The sequence below is a fragment of the Nicotiana sylvestris genome, chromosome 5 (assembly GCF_000393655.2).
Source record: "Nicotiana sylvestris chromosome 5, ASM39365v2, whole genome shotgun sequence".
NCBI classification, from domain to species: Eukaryota; Viridiplantae; Streptophyta; class Magnoliopsida; order Solanales; family Solanaceae; genus Nicotiana; species Nicotiana sylvestris.
The window spans coordinates 97,549,670-97,570,805 of NC_091061.1; the positions used below are offsets into that span (position 1 = coordinate 97,549,670).

Consider the following 21,136-nt stretch of genomic DNA (forward strand, 5'->3'; position numbering starts at 1 on the left):
ATTAGCCACCAAGGTAATGACACAAACCTAGTGCTCTTCCTTCCCATTAATTACAACTTAGTAATATTCTCCTAGCATAATCTAGCTTTAATCCATAGTTTTATAATAGTAGTTATAAATACAAAAACTCAAAAGATGATTGAAGTGACATTAGAAGCACAACCACAACTCTAGGCTAGACAGAAAATACAGTTCCACTACCAGCTCCTTGTGGAAATTCGATCCCGGGCCTCTATTAGGGTAAAAGCTATTGCGATCCACTCTTCCTACCATAGTGTAGTGTCGAGTCGGCAGCGATCACCCACCTTGTTCAAAGATGCGGGTGATTTTGCAAAGCGATGTGATAATTTCCAAAGAGCGGGCGGAATTTCAAAAAGGGATGAGATGCCTCTTAATACCATTCTTGAAGTGGATATCTTTGATGTTTTGGGCATCGATTTCATGGGTCCATTTGTTAGCTCTTATGGGAATACTTACATTCTCGTGGCGGTTGACTATGTCTCAAAATGGGTTGAAGCCATGGCTTTGCCTAACAATGAAGCCCAGAGTGTTGTTGCATTTCTTAAAAAGAGCATCTTCACAAGGTTTGGCACTCCTCGTGCGACTATTAGTGATGGAGGGTCTCACTTTTGCAATAAAGCTTTCGAAACATTGCCTTCCAAGTACAGTGTCAATCATAAGGTTTCGACCCCTTATCATCCTCAAGCTAGTGGTCAAGTGGAAGTCTCCAACAGAGAAATCAAAAGTATCTTATCAAAGACGGTCAATGCAAATAGGACTGATTGGTCGAAGAAGTTGGATGACGCTTTATGGGCTTATCGGACGGCTTACAAAACCCCGATTGGTATGTCTCAGTATTGGTTGGTGTTTGGGAAAGCATGCCATCTTCCGGTTGAGTTAGAGCACAAGGCCATGTGAGCTTTGAGAAAGTTGAACCTTGAATGGGATGTTGCAGCTAATCTGCGTGTTGAACAACTCAATGAACTCGATGAATTTAGATTCCATGCCTACTCCAGTTCGTCCTTGTATAAGGACAAGATGAAATACCTTCATGACAAATATGCTTGTGGAAAGGAGTTCAATTTAGGTGATTAGTCTCTCTTGTTTAACTCCCGGTTACGTCTGTTTCCGGGAAAGCTCAAATCCAAATGGACTAGACCGTTTGAAGTTGTGTTTGTGACCCATTTTAGTGCTCTTGATTTGAAAAACAAAAATGGTAAAGTCTTTAGAGTTAATGGGCACTGGGTCAAGCATTATCTTGGAAAGTTTGATGACAGCCACGTGGTGGCGCTTCTTCATCTCAAGTGATGTGGTAACATGCGTCGTGCCGCGACGTTAAATCAGGCGCTTCTTGGGAGGCAACCCATGTCTTTTTCTTCTTGTTTTCTTTGATTTTCTTTGTAGTGTAGGATTGATTTTTGTGCTAATTGGTTGTAAGATGTGCAGGGATTGTATTGATGCAGTGCAAAACATGATGGAAAAATTGAACATGTCTCTGAAGTTGCCAGTGCGGCCGCACTACACTTTGTGCGGTCCGCACTGGTGTGACCAATGTGAGGACTGTCTGAAGTCTGTTACCGCGGCCGCATAGCATTTTGTGCGGACCGCGGTGGACCTCTGCGGCCGCGGTCTTTTTTGTGCGGACCGTAGAGGTTGCCTTCTCAGACTTTTTCTAAACAAAACCCAGCGCGGACCGTGGTCCATTTTGTGCGGCCGCGCTGGTAGGTGAGTATGGGTCCCAGTAGTTTTTCTATAAATAGACCCCAGGGACCCCTGTTTATACTTTTCGCAAATTTTACACTCATAGAGACTAAACATTGTTCATCTTGAGCCTTGACCGTGATTGCTTGTTTTCATTGCCTTGTTTACATTTCTCTTACAACCTGGTACATTAATCTTCCCCTTTGCTTGTTAATTTTGTTCATTACAGTTAATTTTTCATTTTTTTTCTTAGCATGTATTTCTTCCATCTCTCGTATTCTTTTCACTAGATTAGTTAGATTAGTTAATTGTTAATTTAATTAGGCTTAGGTAGTACAAAATGGACTGGGTAAACATATGGAAACATCAATTAGGGACAAATTTAGGCTTAAAAGCAAAAATCTCGAACCCTAACTCGGTGCCATATTTGGGCACCCTCTGCGGTTGCGGTCGTGTTTGTGCGGTCCATGGTGCCCTTGTGCGGTCCGCAGTACCACTTTGTGCGGACCGCGGTGATGAACTTATGCAAGGTGACCTTAAGCCCAGTGCGGTCGCACTGCATTTTGTGCGGTCCGCACTGGCCCACTGCGACCGCAGTACCAGTTTGTGCGGTCCGCGGTGGTCAGATTCAGAGGGGGGTATTCTGAGTCCAACCCCTGTGCGGACCACGGTTGTTTCTGTGCGGTCCGCGATGACCCTAGTGCGGCGCACTCCTTTTTGTGCGGTCCGCACTGGCCTATTTCTGCAACTGTGTCTGCAACTGTCTGTTTCTGTTCTGCAATTCTTATTGCACTGATGTCTCACTGTCTCTGCTGATACTAACAATGTTAGATGTTTGTGCTTGCAGACAATGGTTAAACAACGAGACAAAGGCTCAAAACAACCTGCCCGAGGTGATTCCTCCCGGGGAGGGAAGCAAAGGTTGGTAAAACTCACTCCTCAGGCTAGAAAAAACATAAAGAACATGAGGAAAGCAATTAAGGCAGCTGATAGAGCCTGTGATCAATTGGGGGTGAGTATTTGCCTTCCCAAGACATCTCCTCTGACTCAGTTCCAACTCATTTCGTCTCCAACTTCGGATTGACTGATGATTCCCCTCCACAATCACCCATTACCCAAGATCCAGAGCATATACCTTCTGAGTTGTCTGAGGGCTCAGCAGCCGGCAGTGGCAAGTACTCCACCTCCCCCATAGCTTCATTATCCGGGGAGAGTGCAGACGGAGGTGATGAGGGAGATGAGGAAGTATCTGAGGGGGGTGAAACTCAGGTTGGGGGGATTGCCCGTACTAGGAAAACCGAAGTCTGGGAGGATAGATTTGTAAGCCAAGTAGCATACCATAAATTCAGGGAGTGGTGGCCGGTGCGAAAACTGATTTTGGAGAGGAGTTTTGTAGATAGAGATCTTCTACCCCTAAACCCCGATGTGCATAGACAGTTTAGAACAAGAGTGGGGTGGGAGCACTTTATAGATGACTGCATGAAGGCAAATGAACACTTGGTCAAGGAGTTTTACTTTAATGTAGCCCACATCGTCAAGGGTTCCAAAGTGACCAAGGTTCGAAACAAAAAGGTGTTGTTCGACGAGAAGTCGCTAAATGAGTATTTGGGGTTCAATGAAGAGGATGAGACCCTCTATATGGCAAAGCTGGAGATGGGCGAGGAGGTCCGTACATGGTTAGCTCAGTACTTGGCAATCCCAGGTACCGTTCCGGAGTGGTTGACTGTTGGGGTAAAGATACTACGGAGGACTCTTAACTTTGAGGCGAGGGGTTGGGAGACGTTTGTATGCAGCCGATTAGACCCCACTTCCCATGATCAAACTCTACCTCTCCACCGAGCTGTCCTAGTTGCTTCCATCATGGCAGGGTACCTCATCAATGTGGGGAATATGGTTTCCTGCATCATCTCTCTTGTGGGTACTGAGACTGATAGGAACTACCCTTTACCCAACACCCTGACCATGTACTTCAGAGATTTGAAGGTAGAAAAGAGGTGGTTTGACATCAAGGTAAAGGCTACAGCCCCATTCTCATGGTATAGTCTGAGGGGACCAAACAACCCCAAGGACAAGAGCTACAAGGCACCCACTTCTGCCCCAACTGCCCAGTCTAAAGAGCCAGTTGTGGTAGAGGCCCCCATTGAGCCGGCCTCCACCTCTACTGAGATGCCTCCCGGACCCTCCACTTCAGATATTCCTCCAGGCCTTTCCACATCAGCGGGCCCAGAGATTCCATCTACTCGGGCCCATCCTATCACTGCCCACCGACTGAGCCAGATGCTTCAGAGTTTAAACAACTGGATGTATACTGCGTCATCCAAGTTGTCTACCTTGACCTCCACCATTGTAGCTCAGTCGGCCCCTCAGCCAGCACAGGTCCCACAGTCTATAGAGGATGCCTTGAAGAAGATAATTGAAAACCAGGAGAAGATCCTCAGTACCCAGGCTGATTTGGCAAAGGCGGTGGATTCACATGGCAAGGCTCTAAAGGAGATTTCCAAGGAGCCCAAGAAGTTGCGCAAGACACGGGCTTCCAAGGAGTTCGTGAAAGAGCTAAGGGCAGATGTGGATAGACTGAAGGCAGACCAGCTGTCTTTAGACTTATTGTTTGAGGACCCAGCTCCAGCAGTAGAGCCACAGCAGGAGCAGGAGCAGCGACCTCCAAAGAGGAGGAGGATGATCCCGAGGGCAGATGATGCCATCATCCAGTTGGTGGACCCACCGTAGGCTTCCTCTAGTTAGCCACCGGATGTATCTGATACACAGCCTGTCCAGGTCCAGGCCCAGGTCCCAGCAGCTGAGTAGCAGGATACCAGGAACCAGTCTGAGGTTCCCGAGCATACAGAGGACCCAGGGACCACCCATGATCTGATGCAGACGGACACGGCTTAGGGAGTCTTCATATCTTTCCTCTATTTTATTTTTGGTGCTTATTTGATTTAGTTGGCATTGGGGACAATGTCAGCTTTTATTTGAGGGGGTGCGTCCTATATCCTTGGATGACTGTATATATACTGATTCAGTTTATGCTTTCTTGATTTTCATTTGGTCTGTATATAATTTTACTTTTAGTTACTTTTATCGCACTTTTTATCTTTCATTTGGTCTGAATATAAAGTTACATCATTGTATATACTCATTCCCCGTTGTATATTCAAATCCCCTATTGTATATATTCATTCTATTTTCGCAAAAAATTTCTCATCATTAGCTTCTTATTCATGTTAATAGCTTTTTGTTTCGTTTTGACGCTTTCAATAAACCTTTGGTTTTCTTAATGCCACGGTTCTTTCCAAAGGTAGAGTATTGTGTGAACCGGGTGACTCTTCCCGATGATGGATGGTGTGACAACTTTCTTAAGGGTTTGAGTCCGTTTTTGTTTTTGTTTTTGGTAGTTGTAGTTAAGGGTACCTCAAGCAAAGCTTCACTTGGGCCTAGCACATTTGCCTTTGATCCCATGGTCAAAGACAAAATATTGTGTTTAGGATGGTGAAAGTCGTGACCTTGAGACTCTTGTGTTGACCAACAATCATCAAGTGGTCTTTCGGGACCATTGTGTGCTCAAATCGTGTCTAAGGTTGTTGTGGGCCCCCGACTCTATGTCTTTAGCAATCCTTTAGCTTGTGTGGTGAGAAATCGAATTGCGAGTCCAAATTCCGAGCCATTGGTCTAGAACTTGCCCTGAATGTTTGTTGAGGCAAAATCTTAGGTGAAATTTGACTTGAGAAGTGATTATAGGCTCTCCTTGATCCAAATGATAGTCGAACAATTCCATAGTCTACCAATGATATGATCCCTAGTAAACCCTTTTGAGCCTTAAACCTTTTTCTTTCAGAAACCATGATACAAGCCTATACTTGTTCTAAAAGATACCCTCTCTTGGCAATCGATCTTTCCTTGAGCACATGGCAAAAGTATAAGTTTGGGGGGAGAGATGCGGAAGGGAACAAAGTGGCACAAGGTACAAAAGTGAAGAAAAGGAAAGGCAATAAAAAAGAAAGAAAAGAAAAGGACAAGAAGAAAACTCAATGTGAAAAAGAATAAAAAGGGATTCAAGAGAAGAAAAAGAAAGAAAGGTGTGGAAAGTTGAAAAGGGAGAAACGCTTTGAATTGCATAAGAAAGAGCGACAGTGTGTCTCTCTAACCCCTTAGAAAGAAGTGAGAAGACTCAACGAGTCAAGAAAACTGTGTCAAATCAATCAAAAGAAGTGCTTAAGGGAAGATGGAACCCACTTGAACAAAACATTTCCTATCCTGAACCAAAATCCTTCACAATGACTCCACAAAAGCCTTATATGATATTGAGTTGAATGAAGCTTACATTAGTGGATACTTACATAAGGGGAAGCATATGGTACTTAAAGCTGGACTTGAGACCTTTTCTTGAGAGAGATGAGTGAATTCCCATTAACCTCGATTTGTGTGCCAATACTCTAAAAGGTGAGATTTGCTTAGGGAGAGTTGAGGATGTGTGAGTTTGGGTTCCATAATAACCAAAGTAATTGAGAGAGCTCTTTGATGTATTGAGTCAACTCTTGATGCTCTTGTATCACACTTGATCCATGGTTTTTCAAAGGTTAAATGTTGTTAATGATCCATTTATATTGAGGGAAATTGTTAGTCTCAATTGATGCTAGCTAAGGCTACTTTAGGATAGCTGAAAATACTTGGATTTTTCCTTAAGGGGTGGGTCTTATTTTGTCTTCTTGAGGACAAGCAAAAGCTTAAGTTTGGGGGAGTTGATAACGAGGGATTTTGACGTGTTTCATGCTCCTTCTTGCTTACGCTTTGATTATAAATTCTTACAAAATAGTCCCAAAAGGCTCATAAGTTGTGCTTGATTGCAGGTTTGATCGACAAAGTGACGAAATGTCAAAAATCGACTCAAAAGGAGTGAAACCTGCTCAAGTACCAAAGACAAGGCAAACTAAGGACAAACAGGCCTAGTGCGGCCGCACTACACTTTGTGCGGTCCGCACTAGGGGATTCAGAGAACTGGCAAATCAAGCTTCAAAGCAATGCGGCCGCAATAGATCTTGTGCGGTCCGCACTGAAGGCTCCGCGGCCACACTACCATTTTGTGTGATCCGCGGAGGAGAAGATCAGAGAGTCCAGTGCCAACTTCAAACTCATGCGGTCTGCGGTCTGCGGTCATGTTTGTGCGGACCGCGCTAGTTGCCTCTGCGGCCGCGGTCCATTCTGCGCGGTCCGCGGAGCCTGAGTTTAGAGAACCAAGACTTCAAGTCCAAGTGCCTAGTGCGGCCGCGGACCATTCTGTGCGGTCCGCACTGACCCCGCAGGGGCATTTTTGTCCAGTTTTTCTAGCTTAGTATAAATAGAACATTTTTTCATTTTTAGGGTATCAGTTATTTCCAGAACGAAGCTGCGCTCGTGAGAAGCTATTGTGTAGCCATTTTTGGCTTCTTAACTTAGATTTAACGATAGATTCTCTGTATTTACATTAGCTTTTAATTAATATGTCTTGTTCTTCATCTATTTCTCTGTTTTCTTATTCAAGCATGAGTAGCTAAACTCATTAGGTAGGGTTGTGGATCAACCCTAGTGTGGGTAATTGATGGGTATTGCCATCTAGGGTTAGATTACTATGGGTGTTTGGTATTTGGGTCAATTTTATGGTTTAATCTATGAATTGGTGGTTGCAAATACTGGTTTGTGCTAAGTTGACTTGGCTCTTCTTGAGAAAGAGAGCCTAAGTCTCCAAAATTGACCCAACAAGGAATTGGGATGAACTCAAGAGAATTGATAGTCCCAATTAAAGGGTTAAACCTCGAGAGAGTAATTACCCGACTTGAACCCTAGTTACTTGAGCTAATTTGCCTACCCATTTGGTCTCGAGAGAGTCAATTGGGCAAAATTACTCTCTTTACCGAGAGGTGTGAGAGTGGGTAAATTTATGCAACGGTTATAGCATATTTCCCCAATCATGTCAATCGAACCTTAGAAGCATTTACCTGTCAATTAGCCACCTAGGTGAAATTCACTACCCTAGTGCCTTTCTATCCATTAGATACAACTCTAGCAATTTTCTCATTAGCATAATTTAGTTCTAATTAGTAGTTGATAATATTAGTTTGTTAAAGAAAAAATCAAAAGATGTTTGGAAGTGACATTTGGAACAATTACACGATTCTAGTCTAGACAGATACTCAACTCCCTTCCTAGCTCCCTAAGGAATTCGATCCCGACCCTCATATCGGGTAAAAGCTATTGCGACCCTCTTTTCCTACTTTGTAGTAATGCGGAGTTGGCAGCGATCAGGCTTGCTTATATGCAGAACTGTGTCTATGTTAATGCAGAAACAGACAAGTTTTTGAAATAGAACCTTTCAATACCTATAAGCAGAATATCTAACGGGATTAAAGCAATTATGAAAGGATCGATTTTAGAGAGTTATAACTTGACAAGGCCAGTTTTAAGAAGTAAACTAGGTGAGATAAAATCAACTCATTGGGCTAATTAGATTATCAGACATAATTGCGAGTAGAAGTCCTTATAGGCATGGTATCTAGGCGTGTTACTAGTTTTAGGCAAGTTGCAGTAACTTATTGAATCGAAATTATGTCATATAGGCATGGTATTTATACTTGAATTGATTTAAAACATGATGGCTTGGAACCTGGAAACATGGTTTCTAACATGACAAATGCAGGATTTATAAACATGGTTTATATTTGATGCAAATGACATTAAAAGTGAAAACCTATAGACATGATGTATATTATGCAAAATGAAATCAGATTCAACAAGAGTCACACCCTATGAACATGTTTTCTATTGAGTAAAGCAGGCATATTTGAAAGTAAAATCCTAAGAGCAGGATTTCTACCCATATTACCCCACAAAGTATACATCTACCCACCCCTTTTACTAAATTACCCCAAATATTTGTTTACAAATATTACAGACCAACAAATGAATTACATAAATGAAATAGAAAACTAAGAAGCTATTCTATAGGGAGCCTGCAATCAGGCCCAAGTTTCCAAAGCCTCCAATGGTCTTTCAAACCTCATTTCCATAGACAAATCAGGGTCTAGGTGCATCAAAGTTCCCTAAGGGTCTCTAGGACTCTGGGCAATGCTTACACCTAGACTTAGTAGCCAAGCATTGAACCAGTGCAGCGTAGAAAGCCAGCCTCAGTATGTCAGAGTTCCAAGGGTTCTCAAGAGGATCCCAAGACAGTACACATACTAGAGGGGGCAGAACTTATTAACTAAGAGTAGAGTAAAAGTGCAGGACACATGTTTGAAAGAAGTTTATTAAAGATTGGACTTAAAGGTCTGTTTTGAAAGCAATTAGTAAAGCAATAGAGGTTGTTTGAAAGAGGTTGGAGTAGTAAACAGAGTTCAAACACTTCAGGATAAGACCACATACAACAAGTTCACAGAATCTAAATGTATTCAGTAATCACACAGGGATTAAGGGGTTTGGGGATATACAGACATTGCCTGCATACATATGACCCCGGCAGGAGTATTAGGACTGGTATGGACATGCTCAGAGATAGCTTGACACTGGCATAATCACAAACTAGTCATGAGGAACATAAACACTTAGAGGGGAATAGGGATTTGGGATTAACAAAATGGTAAGTGCACAGTAGGTAAAGAAAAACAATTGTCCAGACATGTTTGAATCACACAAGGGAATACATGAGCTTAAAGTGAGGGGAGTTATACTGTAGAAAAGAATGTATGAAAATAGGGAAATAAAGATAATTTATGATATTTATATTTTGAACTATTTAAAAAACCAAAAAAATAACACTCAAAAAAATTATTGATAAATTTAGACCATTGAAGAATTTTGAACTGTATAACATAAGTTTTAAAAAAATAAAAATATTTTCAGAGTAAGAAAATATATATCTATGTTATATTAAAATAGAAGTAGTATCAAAATATTAGGTCAATTGACAAGTTAATAAAAAGTCACATTAGTAAATGTATAGTACTAAGTACTTGCTAATTTGATAAAGAATAAATAAGGATCAAATAATTTATTTGATTACTATATGATGTGTATCCTTTGATTTCGTATAGATTTTGTTATATTTCTGCATACTATATTAAACAATAAAACAAAAACTAAGATTTATTAAAATAATATGATATATTAGATCATAATTTTATAAAATTAATATTCTGTCAAAAATTATTCGCGCATCGCGCTGGCTTACTAAGAAGTTTTATGTCTAAAAGGTGCTTCTTATAGCAGATGTTTGAATAGTGCTAGTTTTCCTCCCTATTGTTAATCCTATTTCCCACTTATCAAAAAAACAAATCTTTATTGCTTCACTCAACTTGCCAACAAATTGATCAAAAGAATAACCAAGTTTGGTGATCAGTGCCAGGTTATAAGATTTTTTTTCTTCCAAAGGGGAAGCTCTTATTATATGAAATGGGATGGTTTATGAAGTCACTAGAGTCATTGACAAGCTGCAATTAAAGCTAGATTAGTAGCTGTGCCTTAATTAATTTCCAGAAGGTGGAAGTCAAGCTTATTCACCACCTCAATACAATAATGACTCTTACAGTCACGGTTTCACCATGTTTTCCTTTCTGGAGAGGAACTCAACAAGAAGACCACTGAATAGCCAAATTAGTCATTTTCCACTTACAAATTAATATTATACTTGTATCACTAGTAACTACCAACCTCCGGCTGTAAATCCAGAGTGAAGATATAATTATGTGGATGCTCAATACTTCAACTGCTACGTGACATCAAGTCCACATTTGATATAGAGAATATTAATATAACTTCACATTATTTTTAGAAACCCCTAGGTCCTTCGTGAAGCTAGCTAGAAGATCTTGACTCCAACTAAATTCTGTGCATTTGTTATTTTTTTTTTTTTACTGCCCTTATGATGAGAGGGAATATGTCAGCCATCAAGGTAAAAAGAGTGCAAAACTTGGAGCTGCATTTTGAATTTACTTTAGATCAGCAGAAACGTGAAAAATACGTTGTTGATGAGTATCCTAGTCATGATGCACGTGCCTCAATATTAACACTTATAATGCCACCGACAGTACAAGGCATTGGCGGGTCGGGTCGGGACTGCATTTACCTTTATAAAGGACTGGGGTAGGTCAGGATAAAAAGTTTTGATTTAGGTTATGTTGCTAGTCGCTAGAGAAATATTCTTCCCAAATCCATCATAAAAAGTTGAAATATTTGAGAGAGAGATGGGGTGGATGGGAGAGCAGATTGAGTCGATAAAGTCAATTCGGTTGAGACAAGTCCTCAACGAAGCAGTTAGTCTGGTAATGATTGTTACATCAGCACTAATAATATGGAAAGGATTAGTATGCATAACTGGGAGTGAGTCACCAGTGGTGGTTGTGCTTTCAGGAAGTATGGAACCTGGCTTTAAAAGGGGTGACATTTTGTTCTTGCACATGACCAAGGATCCCATTCGGGCCGGAGAAATTGTTGTGTTTAATATTGATGGACGTGAAATTCCTATTGTTCATCGAGTAATCAAGGTTCATGAGCAGCAAGAAACTGGAAATGTTAATGTCCTTACAAAAGGAGATAACAATTTGAAGGATGACAGACTTCTCTATGCTCCTGGACAAAGCTGGCTGCAACGGCATCACATCATGGGGAGAGCAGTTGGGTTCTTGCCTTACGCTGGCTGGGTGACCATTATCATGACTGAAATGCCTATCGTCAAGTATATAATGATAGGTGCGCTGGGATTGTTGGTTATCACATCAAAAGAGTAGTGGACTATGGCTTCGAGCTTGAAATTGAACTGTATCCGGATCGACATATTTTCAACCCTTTTTTTGGGACCAATTAATTATATAGAAATGTCTTTGTACACCTTATCAAAGAGAAATGTTTTGCATACTGGATCATATACTCCCTCCCCCTCCCCCACCCCCACACCCAAACCAACCGCCCCGCCCCTGCCCCCCCCCCCCCCCCCAAAATAAAAATAAAAAAATTTATCGCCAGAAATTACTGAACAATAGGCAATGAGCATCTAGTTCAAGAAAGCCAAAATTCAATTAAGAAAGAAACCAGAGGAGCACCTATAGCAAAACACTTTTGAAATACCAACCAAATTGCTAGAAAATTGGAATGCCCCTGCGAACAGTTGCCTCTGCACATTTAAGATGTGAAGGAGCCACATATAAATCTGTAACTGCAAGCATTCAAGAGGTATTCATGATGCATCTAGGCTGATGGACATGCTTGGATTTAGAGTTCATAAAGTTACAACTCCATTTAAGAATCTTGTTACTTCACAAAACCAAGCATACTCTTCCATTTCCTAATCCAGAACAAAATAATCACATTGAAGCAAAAAGTTTTGAGTAAAATACTTTCTGCGATAGTTTCTTTTTGCTTAACCATAATGCTAAGAGCACCGCAACACCTAATGTCTAGTCTAAAACTGAAATTATAATCGAAGGATGATATTGAAAAACAAGTCTGTGTTCCTTCATCACCCTCTAGCGTACCGAACTTGTGAAAAGCATGATTTAAGATATGCACGGACTTCAATGAAATAGGAGCCTCAAGTCCCGTTTATTCAAGAGATATTCTAAGAGGAAAGATAGCTCAGGATTCGACAACTCCAACATCAGTGGCGTGGAAATTACTCTATGACATAGCTGAAATAAAAGTTCAGTCTATATATCAAATTACTTGGAATGTAAAAGTTCCAGGTCACATTTAAGTTCAGCCGATCAGGATTATATAATGGAGAGCTTGGAGCTTTCAACAAAATCACATGCACAGTAAGATTCAATTTGACATAGAGGATACTGCCGCACTGCCTTTTTCCTTCCCAATAGGTTGAGGCTCTGGATAAACACAAAAATATGGAGAGTTAGATAGCGAAAATGGAGGCATGATCAGAACTTCAACAAAGATGCAATAGCTACACACAATCTTAGCCAAAAGGCAGAGAAAGGTATAACAAAGATGCAATAGCTAGGACGTTGACAAATAAATTTCTGCTGCAAAGATTAGTAATTGCATAAAGCAGTTGGGAACCACATGACTAACATATATATGGAAAACTGATCAGTGAACTTTCTCTTCTTTATGGAAAAAAGGGTTTTCTGATATAGAGGCAAAGAGTATCGGATAAAGGTTATGATATGATGCAATATATGAAGAGATGGAGTTCTACCTCCCAAGCCAAAGTTGGTAGTCTCGATTCTCACCTAAGTGAATCTAACTCATGAACGTACATTGTGGTAATATTTCTACATCGCACTGATTGCTTGAGCTCTCCTGAAAAGCCAGGGTGCATGCCAATATTGCCGCAGGGGTTAAAGGCCCTTTCCTCAAAACTACAAAAAAGTTTTAGTTTTTCCCACTTTCCTCATTGGTGGCTTGAACCCCCAAACTCGTGGTTGGAGGTGGAGCGCTCTTTCTTTATGTTTAGTTAATTAATTATCTATGGCTTAGCTATAGCATGCCACTCTTCTGTAAATTGCCCGATCATCATGTTTTTGAATGATGTCACTTTTTAGTGGATATTATGACACTATTTTGCTTCACTCCATCAGTTGATATCACATGAAAAGGTAAGCTCAAGTCTTGGTCTGTGTCTGGGGATCACAACCTTGTATCCAATCCTTTGTACGAGACTCCTTTCTTCATACAAATGCTCGTAGGCGAAAGAGACTGAAATTTGATTGATTAAGTCTAGCCATTGTTTAGAAACAATAAAAGGAGAAATCTTGAAACTTACCCCCTCTTTAATGTGTCTTGCAAGCAGAAAGAGAAATGAAAAAAAGTACAACAGAAAAGAATTTCCCTAGGGCTGCAAATTGTTAGTTAAATTAGAATGAAAAGGAGCCAATGTTTTCCTTCCCCTCCCAGCTTCATTTGAATTCAAAAGCGAATAAAAAATAAATTTCTTTCACTCTACCCACCATTCTGGTATCTCTTATTTCCTTCTTTTCTCCTCCCTTCCCTTTTTTTCAAGCAATTGATTACTTTCTATGCTGGAATCCTGCCCACTCCAAGTCTACCCTGCACGCGTTCTTCCCAAATTCAACCGGGATTTCCTATGGCCCGGTTGCTCTTCCCCTGCTAATCTAGCATATAACAATACCGTAAAAGTTTGGGAGAGGGTGGTGGAAGTAAGGGTGAGGAGGAGGGTGTCTATTTTCCAGAGCCAGTTCGGATTTATGCCGGTACGGTTGACTACAGAAGCCATTCATCTTGTAAAGGGATTGGTGGAGCAGTAAAGGGAGAGTAAGAGGGATATGCATATGATGGTCATTGACCTAGAAAAAGCATACCATAAAGTCCCAAGGGAAGTTCTATGGAGATGTTTAGTGGTGGGTGTGGAGGTCGAGAATTAGGGTAGAGTATTAATATATAGTCATGTGCTTTTCTTTTCGGTACCAGTAGTATTAGGGTGTCTTGTATCTTTTTATTCGTAGATTTCTATTATTACTTGTTGATTCTTTCGCTTTGGTTTTTACTATCTTGTTGTTGTTACTTCTTATTGCTACTGCTATTTTTTTATCTTTTCTTGAGCCGAGGGTCTTCGGAAACAACCTCTCTACCCTCTTAAGGTAGGGGTAAAGTTTGTGTATACACTATCCTCCCCATACCCCCACTTGTAGGATTATATTGGGTTTTTTGTTGTTGTTGATTACTTCCTGTGCTGCTGTATATATTACTTCTCCAATACAGATTAGCATGGTTCTGTTTATTAGTATCCATTGTAGACAAAAAAAAGGGCCGCCCGTGCACTAAGCTCCCGCTATGCACGAGATCGGGGACAGAAAAAGAAATTTTAAGTTATGACAAAGGTGTCACCACAAGTTCATATGAAGGAGAAGACATTTTCCTCAACAACATTAGCACTACCAAAACCAATGGTTAAAAGTGTTTAACCAACATTGTCATTTATTGTTACTGCTGCGGAGCTGCATGTTTTGGTGAGACAGCTTAACATGAAGCATTTCTAACCCAAGATAATTTGCAAAGAAGTGCATTTAATGTATGCAACCGGGGCAACATGTGTGAAGCCCAAGCTGAATCCCTGTGACATACTTTTGCATTGTTCTTATGCTTGGCAGATCTGGTGTTCCTTGAACGTATTTGGAGTGAAATAGGCTTAGCATCTTTAGAGGTGCAAAGCTAGAGGGGACAAAGAATTAGGAAGCTAATCAAATACATATGGAACACCGTCCCACTGTGTATTTTTTGGTGTCTATGGAACGAGAGGCAGAGCACATGTTTTGAGAGCATATACATAGTTTGCCTTGTGTAAAATTAGCATTACATCTTTTTGTTTTCTTGGTGCAAAGTGAAAAAGTATCCAGATGTATATATTTTTCTGGACTAGTTGGAATCCTGAAAATATCTAAAGGAAACAAAGTCCTCTTTGGATGCAAACATTGGCGCCTTCCTGGTACAATCAATGGTATTACTTTGTATATAAAACTTTTATACTAAAAGCAGCAGGTTGAGGGAGTTAAGTCTCTAAAAATAGATTCTCTGATAAAAAAAATAATTTTTTTCCTTTTTCCTCAGAACTTAGAGATAAATATCATATAGCGTGTAAAACTACATATATGCATGGATGCAAATGCAATGCAAAGGGCTCTGCACCACCATTGGAAATATTACTAGAATTGGGATTTCAGCTTCCACCCAATTAAGAAAGCAAGGCCCATAAATTCCCCCAATAAATTAAAATGCTATTTCAGATTATATTTCTTTATACATTGAAAATTTACTCGTTAATTTGGGGGACATATCTTTAACATACATCAGATAGATTTTCAAGGATTGCTGCAGCACAATGACAAACTCATTTTGGTTTTGGTCCTTAACAGTTAACACTATGCACAACACTCAGGTAGATACTCAAACTAGCAACTTAGCTTAAAACAATGATTCATATGCTCATTCCTGATACGTAATTAAGGCTGTACTGTGGGCCGGTCTGGGCCCGGGACCGGCCCAGGACCGCGGTCCAAACGTGCCTAATGGGCCGGTTCAAGCGGGCCTGGGCTTAAGTGGTGCAAAAGCCCCGTGACGGGCCGGTTCAACACAAATAGCCCGTGAGCCCGGGACCGGCAGGCGGGTCTGGGCCGGCTCAACCGGGCCCAACAGGCCAAACGGGCCCCAACGGCTATTTTAAAAAAAAAAAAATAAATGCCCAACGGCTAGATTTTAAAATCTGACCGTTGGGCTTCAAAATTGGTCCGTTATGCACTTTAAAAAATAGCCATTTGGCCCCCAAACTTTTTATAATTACACTTTTTCCCAATTCTCAACTATAAATACCCCCATTCTTTCAGTTTTACTCACAAATTCATCAATCTCTCTCTAATTTTCTTCTATAATTGCTTACTTTATTATTGCAATTTCGTGAAAAATTGTGAAGTTGGTGAATTGAAGTATTCAAGTCTTCAACGATATTCAATTTTCAAGAAGTTGTTCGTCAATTCGGTAAACTCGTTCCAACTCTTAAGTTTTAATATTATAGTTTTGTTAGTTTTATTTAGTATAATTATAATTAATATGGCATTTTCTTTGGAAAATATTTTTGGTGGTAAGGGTAAGGGAAAATCTAAAATTGGTGAATCTAGTAGCCAAGCTACTACTCTTCCCCCGGCTCCCCGACTCAGACCTGTTACCCGTCCTCCTCCACCTATTATTCTTGATAGTGATAACCCTTGTTTTCAATTTTCCGATAGTCAATTTTGTCATGATGTTGCACCGGGTCAACAATTAAATGAAGAAGTTATGAATGCTCTTTATCTTAATGAAACTATCTTTGAAAATGATGAGGAAAATGATGATTTAGATGAAACGCAACCGGATTTAGATGATACACCTACTAGTCCTGTTAATAACCCAACTAATGTCCCGCCTGACCCTCCTGTAGTAACCCCTACTTTTAATAGACGACCTTCTAAACGGCCTGAAACATCTCTTGTTTGGCATTTTTTTACTCAACTAAGAGAACAAAATAAGGGTAAGTATAAAATTTGTGGGTCTCAACTAGTTCATAAATTTACCGGAGACCGTAGCGGTATGGGTAGTTTGACTAGACACATATTGAAACACCCTAGAGATGAAGCTAGATTTTTACAAATGAAAGCTGCGCAAGAGGGGACAAGTGTAGATAGTACGTTTAACCCTAGTACAGGTTCAAATCTAGTTCAACCGGGAATTAACACTGTTACCGGTGGCATTTTATATTATGATCCAAATAAAGATCGTGAAGAATTCGCAAAAATGGTTACTGTTATGTGCTTACCCTATAATTTTCCTTCTAACCCTCATTTTGTGCATTATATTAGAAGAGTTTTTAATCCTACTTATAAAGGATGGTCTCGCGCAACCGTAAAGAGCGATATTTATAAATATAAACATGAATATGAACAATATTTGCGCTATTTATTTACTCATATAGATTGTCGCATTGCTATTACTACTGATATTGGTAGAAGTGGTAATGACTGTGATTATCTAACTGTTACAAGTCATTGGATAGATGAGGAGTGGATAATGCAAAAGCGCATTATTGCTTATAGAATAATTAATTCACGCCACACAGGTAAGTTTATTGCTAACACAGTTGCAGATATTTGTAGATATTTTTGCATTAGAGATAAAATTATGTCGGTTTCAATGGATAATGCTTCTAGTAACACTAATGCTATAGGCTTGCTTACAACTACACTAAATCCTGCATTTAGTAATATTTTTCATGTTAGATGTATTTGTCATATTTACCATTTAATCGTCGGTGCTGGTATGAAAGTTTTAAATGTAGAAATTGAAAAGGTTAAAATGGCTCTTAATTGGCTTTTTTATTCAAACCGTAGAAGTAGACTTAGAGACTATTTTAAAAAATGTGATGAATTTGGCCTTAGAGAAAGAAAGGTTCCTAAACCTTGTCCGACTAGATGGAATTACATGTATGAAAGTTTAGTTGTTGCATATGAATATAGGAATCCAATAAGCGCAATGTATAATGCTCGTGTAGGTGATGGTGATGATGATGATGATGATCACCTTACAAATCAAGATTTGAGTAACGTTAAAATGCTTGTAGACTTTTTAGAACAATTTTATATTGCTACAAATGAATTATCTGGCCAATATTATCCTACTATTTCTAACTGTTTAGTTTATATTGCAGCACTTGTAGATTTATTTACTCAATTTTCAGAGGGTGGAGTAATTTATCAAGAAGCTATTAATTCTATGCAAGCTAAGTTTAAAAAATATTTTTTCCCTATCCCCCTTATTTTTTGTGTTGCTGCATTGTTAAATCCTACAATGAAATTATGAGGTCCTCACTTTTGGTATTTAAAAATTTATAACGCTTTGTCACTTTCAGCTGAGGAATTTGCTACACTTGGAGATGCAAAAGCCTCAATTAAAATAAATGGTCAAACTATTTATAATGCTTATCAACTTGCCTTAGATCAGGCTAGACCAAATGTTTCAACTCCTACTTCGTCTAGTTCGCAAGCATCTAAAAGAACTGCGGGCCTAAAAGCCCTTAGTTCTTGGACGGAGTTCAGGGGTTCTCAAGGTGATAATTTTGGTGATAGTTCACAACTAAATGAGCTTCAAGTTTATTTGTCGCAGGGACTTGAATCAGAGAATCCCGACGGCTCCTTCGATGTTTTGGAGTGGTGGAAGGACAAACAAAAACACTATCCGGTTCTTTCAAGGATGACTCGAGATATTTTAAGTGTTCAAGCTTCAACAGTGGCATCGGAGAGCGCATTCAGTCAAGCGAAACTTCAAATCGGTGATCATAGAGCGTCTATGAGGGAGAGCTTGGAAAAATCAGTACTCTTCAGAGATTGGATCCGTTCGGAAAGAAGAAATTTTGGACTTGCAGAATCACAACCGGAGATAGATGAAGCTTATGAAGAAATGCTAGCGGAACTTGCGCAGGATGCTGCTTCGCCCGGAAGCGGTGATGAACAAGCTTCTTTTCCACCACCACCAACGGAAATTCCTCCGGACCTTGAAGGATTTATGAGATTTGTTAGAGATAATACATAGACTAACATGTAACTTGTATTTTGGCACATCTTCCTTAGTTTTTTTCCTTTTAATGGTGGTATTAGTACCTTGTTGTGCTCATTCCATTGGGGGAGGAAGACTAAGAAAGATATTGTCATTCTTTGTTAATGTCGTAATAGTAAAATATATAAGACATTCCCTTGAATATTTCTTTGCAATCTATTTTGTGTTTAAATTTGATATAGTATATATATTATATATCTAATACATATAAACTATATATATATATATAAGGCACTATATATATATATATATAAGGCACTATATATATATCTCTAATACATATAAACTATATATATATCTGATACATACTATACATACTATATATACTATATATACTTATATAGCTATATATAAGCAATTTATACTAGTATATACATATATAGTTTACAAGAAAGTGCCTTAGATAAAAAAAAATAGCCTATGTATATATATATATATATATATGTGTGTGTGTGTGTGTGTGTGTGTGTATATGTATATATATATATATACATACATACACACATATATAAGGCACTATATATATCTCTAATACATATAAACTATATATATATATATATATATATATAAGGCAATATATAATTATATATACACATAATACACCCTTATATATACATACTATACATACTATACATACTATATATACTACATATACTATATATATTTATATAGCTATATATAAGCAATTTATACTAGTATATACATATATAGTTTACAAGAAAGTGCCTTAGATAAAAAAAAATTAAAAAAAATAGCCCGAAACGAACAAAGCCCGTTAGGCCCGTTTAGGCCTGCGGGCCCGGCCCATTTAGCCTGGGACCATGTGGGCTTAGGAGCACCGTGGGCCGGTTCCACACATTGGGACCGTTTGGCCCGGGACCGCCTCAGCCCGGCCCGCCTTAAGCCCATGCTCGTTTGGCCCGGCCCGTTTAGTCCCGGGCCCGGACCACAATACAGCCTTATACGTAATACGCCAATAAAAGAAATACAAATATTTGAACCGTAGTGATCACTATAAGAAAAGGTCGAACCCTCATTATTTTCGTAGACTAATAAGGATTTAAGTGCAACAAGCAAGTCCATTATGGAACTACCAAACAACAATAATAACTAAGCCTCAGTCACAAACAAGTTAGGATCGACTATATAATGAAAAAATAAAAATAAGATATCTTACTTGATATGAGTGCCTTAGGTCTGGTTTTAAAAAGAATCCTTTGACGAATTATTCCAATAACGTCCAATTCCACCCTTGATGAACTAATGGCACACTTCTTTTCCTTAGAGTCAAGTTTGATTTTCTTCAATACTAACATTGGCTTTTTCAAGGGCAATTTGGACCCGGTCAATTCATGATACCCAACAGTAAATGTATAATTTTCCTGAAAAATAGCAGACACAAAAATGAAAATTGAAATTCCTAAAATTTCATTTGATAGGAAGAGAAAAAACCTGGGAAGAGGGGCGGCAGAGAATGCCAATTTGGAGATTTTGGAGGCGATCTTTGAAGGAGGGTTGGGTTTCAACCACACCTTGAAGTTCCAGAATTGCCCATTCCGGGCATTTTTCCTCCCCGCAGCTGCATTTTACCTGAATCTGCATTTACGATTCACTGCAACTAAGAACCAATTAGAAAGGTAGATATTCGCTAGAGATTTTGCCCTCTTTGAGATCAGTTTTTAACCTCTTTGAGTTGGGTCCAAGGGCTTTGAGGCGAGAACAGGAAGGTGGGACGCTTTTTGGCGGCAAAGATTGAGCCACACAAACGATGTCGTTTTCAGATAAAAAATAATACTAGGGAAAATAAGTTTTTTTCTGTTATAAAAATAGAGAGAGAATTTTTATTGATTTTTGGGATCAATTACAATAGAATAGAACCCCTCTATTTATTGTGTGACTTAGCCACAAAGTAACAAACCCTAAAATCTGTCTAAAATATAGATATTCACCTTAAATATAATTATATTTATAACCCTCCCCTTTGAATGTCTATTCAACATATAATGTGTCTCGTTAAAACCTTAACTAAAATAAAACCTAGTGGGAAATAAGTTTTATAGAAGGAAAAAGAGTACACATGTTTAGAAATACGTCTTTTGGTTGCCTCGTTAAAAAACTTGCAAAGAAAATTCAGTGGGACAAAACCTTGTCAAAAAAAAATACAATGTGTATTAACTCCTCCTGGTGAGAACATCAATTCACATCTTTAAGCATTGGCATCCCGATATTGTACACTAATTTCTTGAAGGTTGACGTCGGCAGAGATTTGGTGAATAAATCAGCCATATTAACTCCAATGAGTATGTTGCACCTTGAAATAATCATTCTTGATAGATATAATGTCTTCATATAATGTCGT

At 39.3% G+C, this 21,136-nt stretch overlaps 1 protein-coding gene and 1 pseudogene across 1 annotated transcript; one reads left to right on the forward strand and one right to left on the reverse strand.

Moving 5' to 3' along the window:
* Positions 1-10,817: 10,817 nt before the first annotated feature.
* Positions 10,818-11,581, forward strand: LOC104212838 (uncharacterized; annotated as a pseudogene).
* A 657-nt stretch (positions 11,582-12,238) lies between these two features.
* Positions 12,239-20,490, reverse strand: LOC104212837 (uncharacterized). The gene is made up of 3 exons (XM_009762196.2): positions 20,230-20,490; positions 19,955-20,159; positions 12,239-12,545 (listed from the first exon to the last, which is right to left on the reverse strand). The coding sequence occupies exons 1-3, from the start codon at positions 20,377-20,379 to the stop codon at positions 12,487-12,489; spliced, it is 414 nt and encodes a 137-aa protein (XP_009760498.1). The 5' UTR covers positions 20,380-20,490; the 3' UTR covers positions 12,239-12,486.
* Between the last annotated feature and the right edge of the window lie 646 nt (positions 20,491-21,136).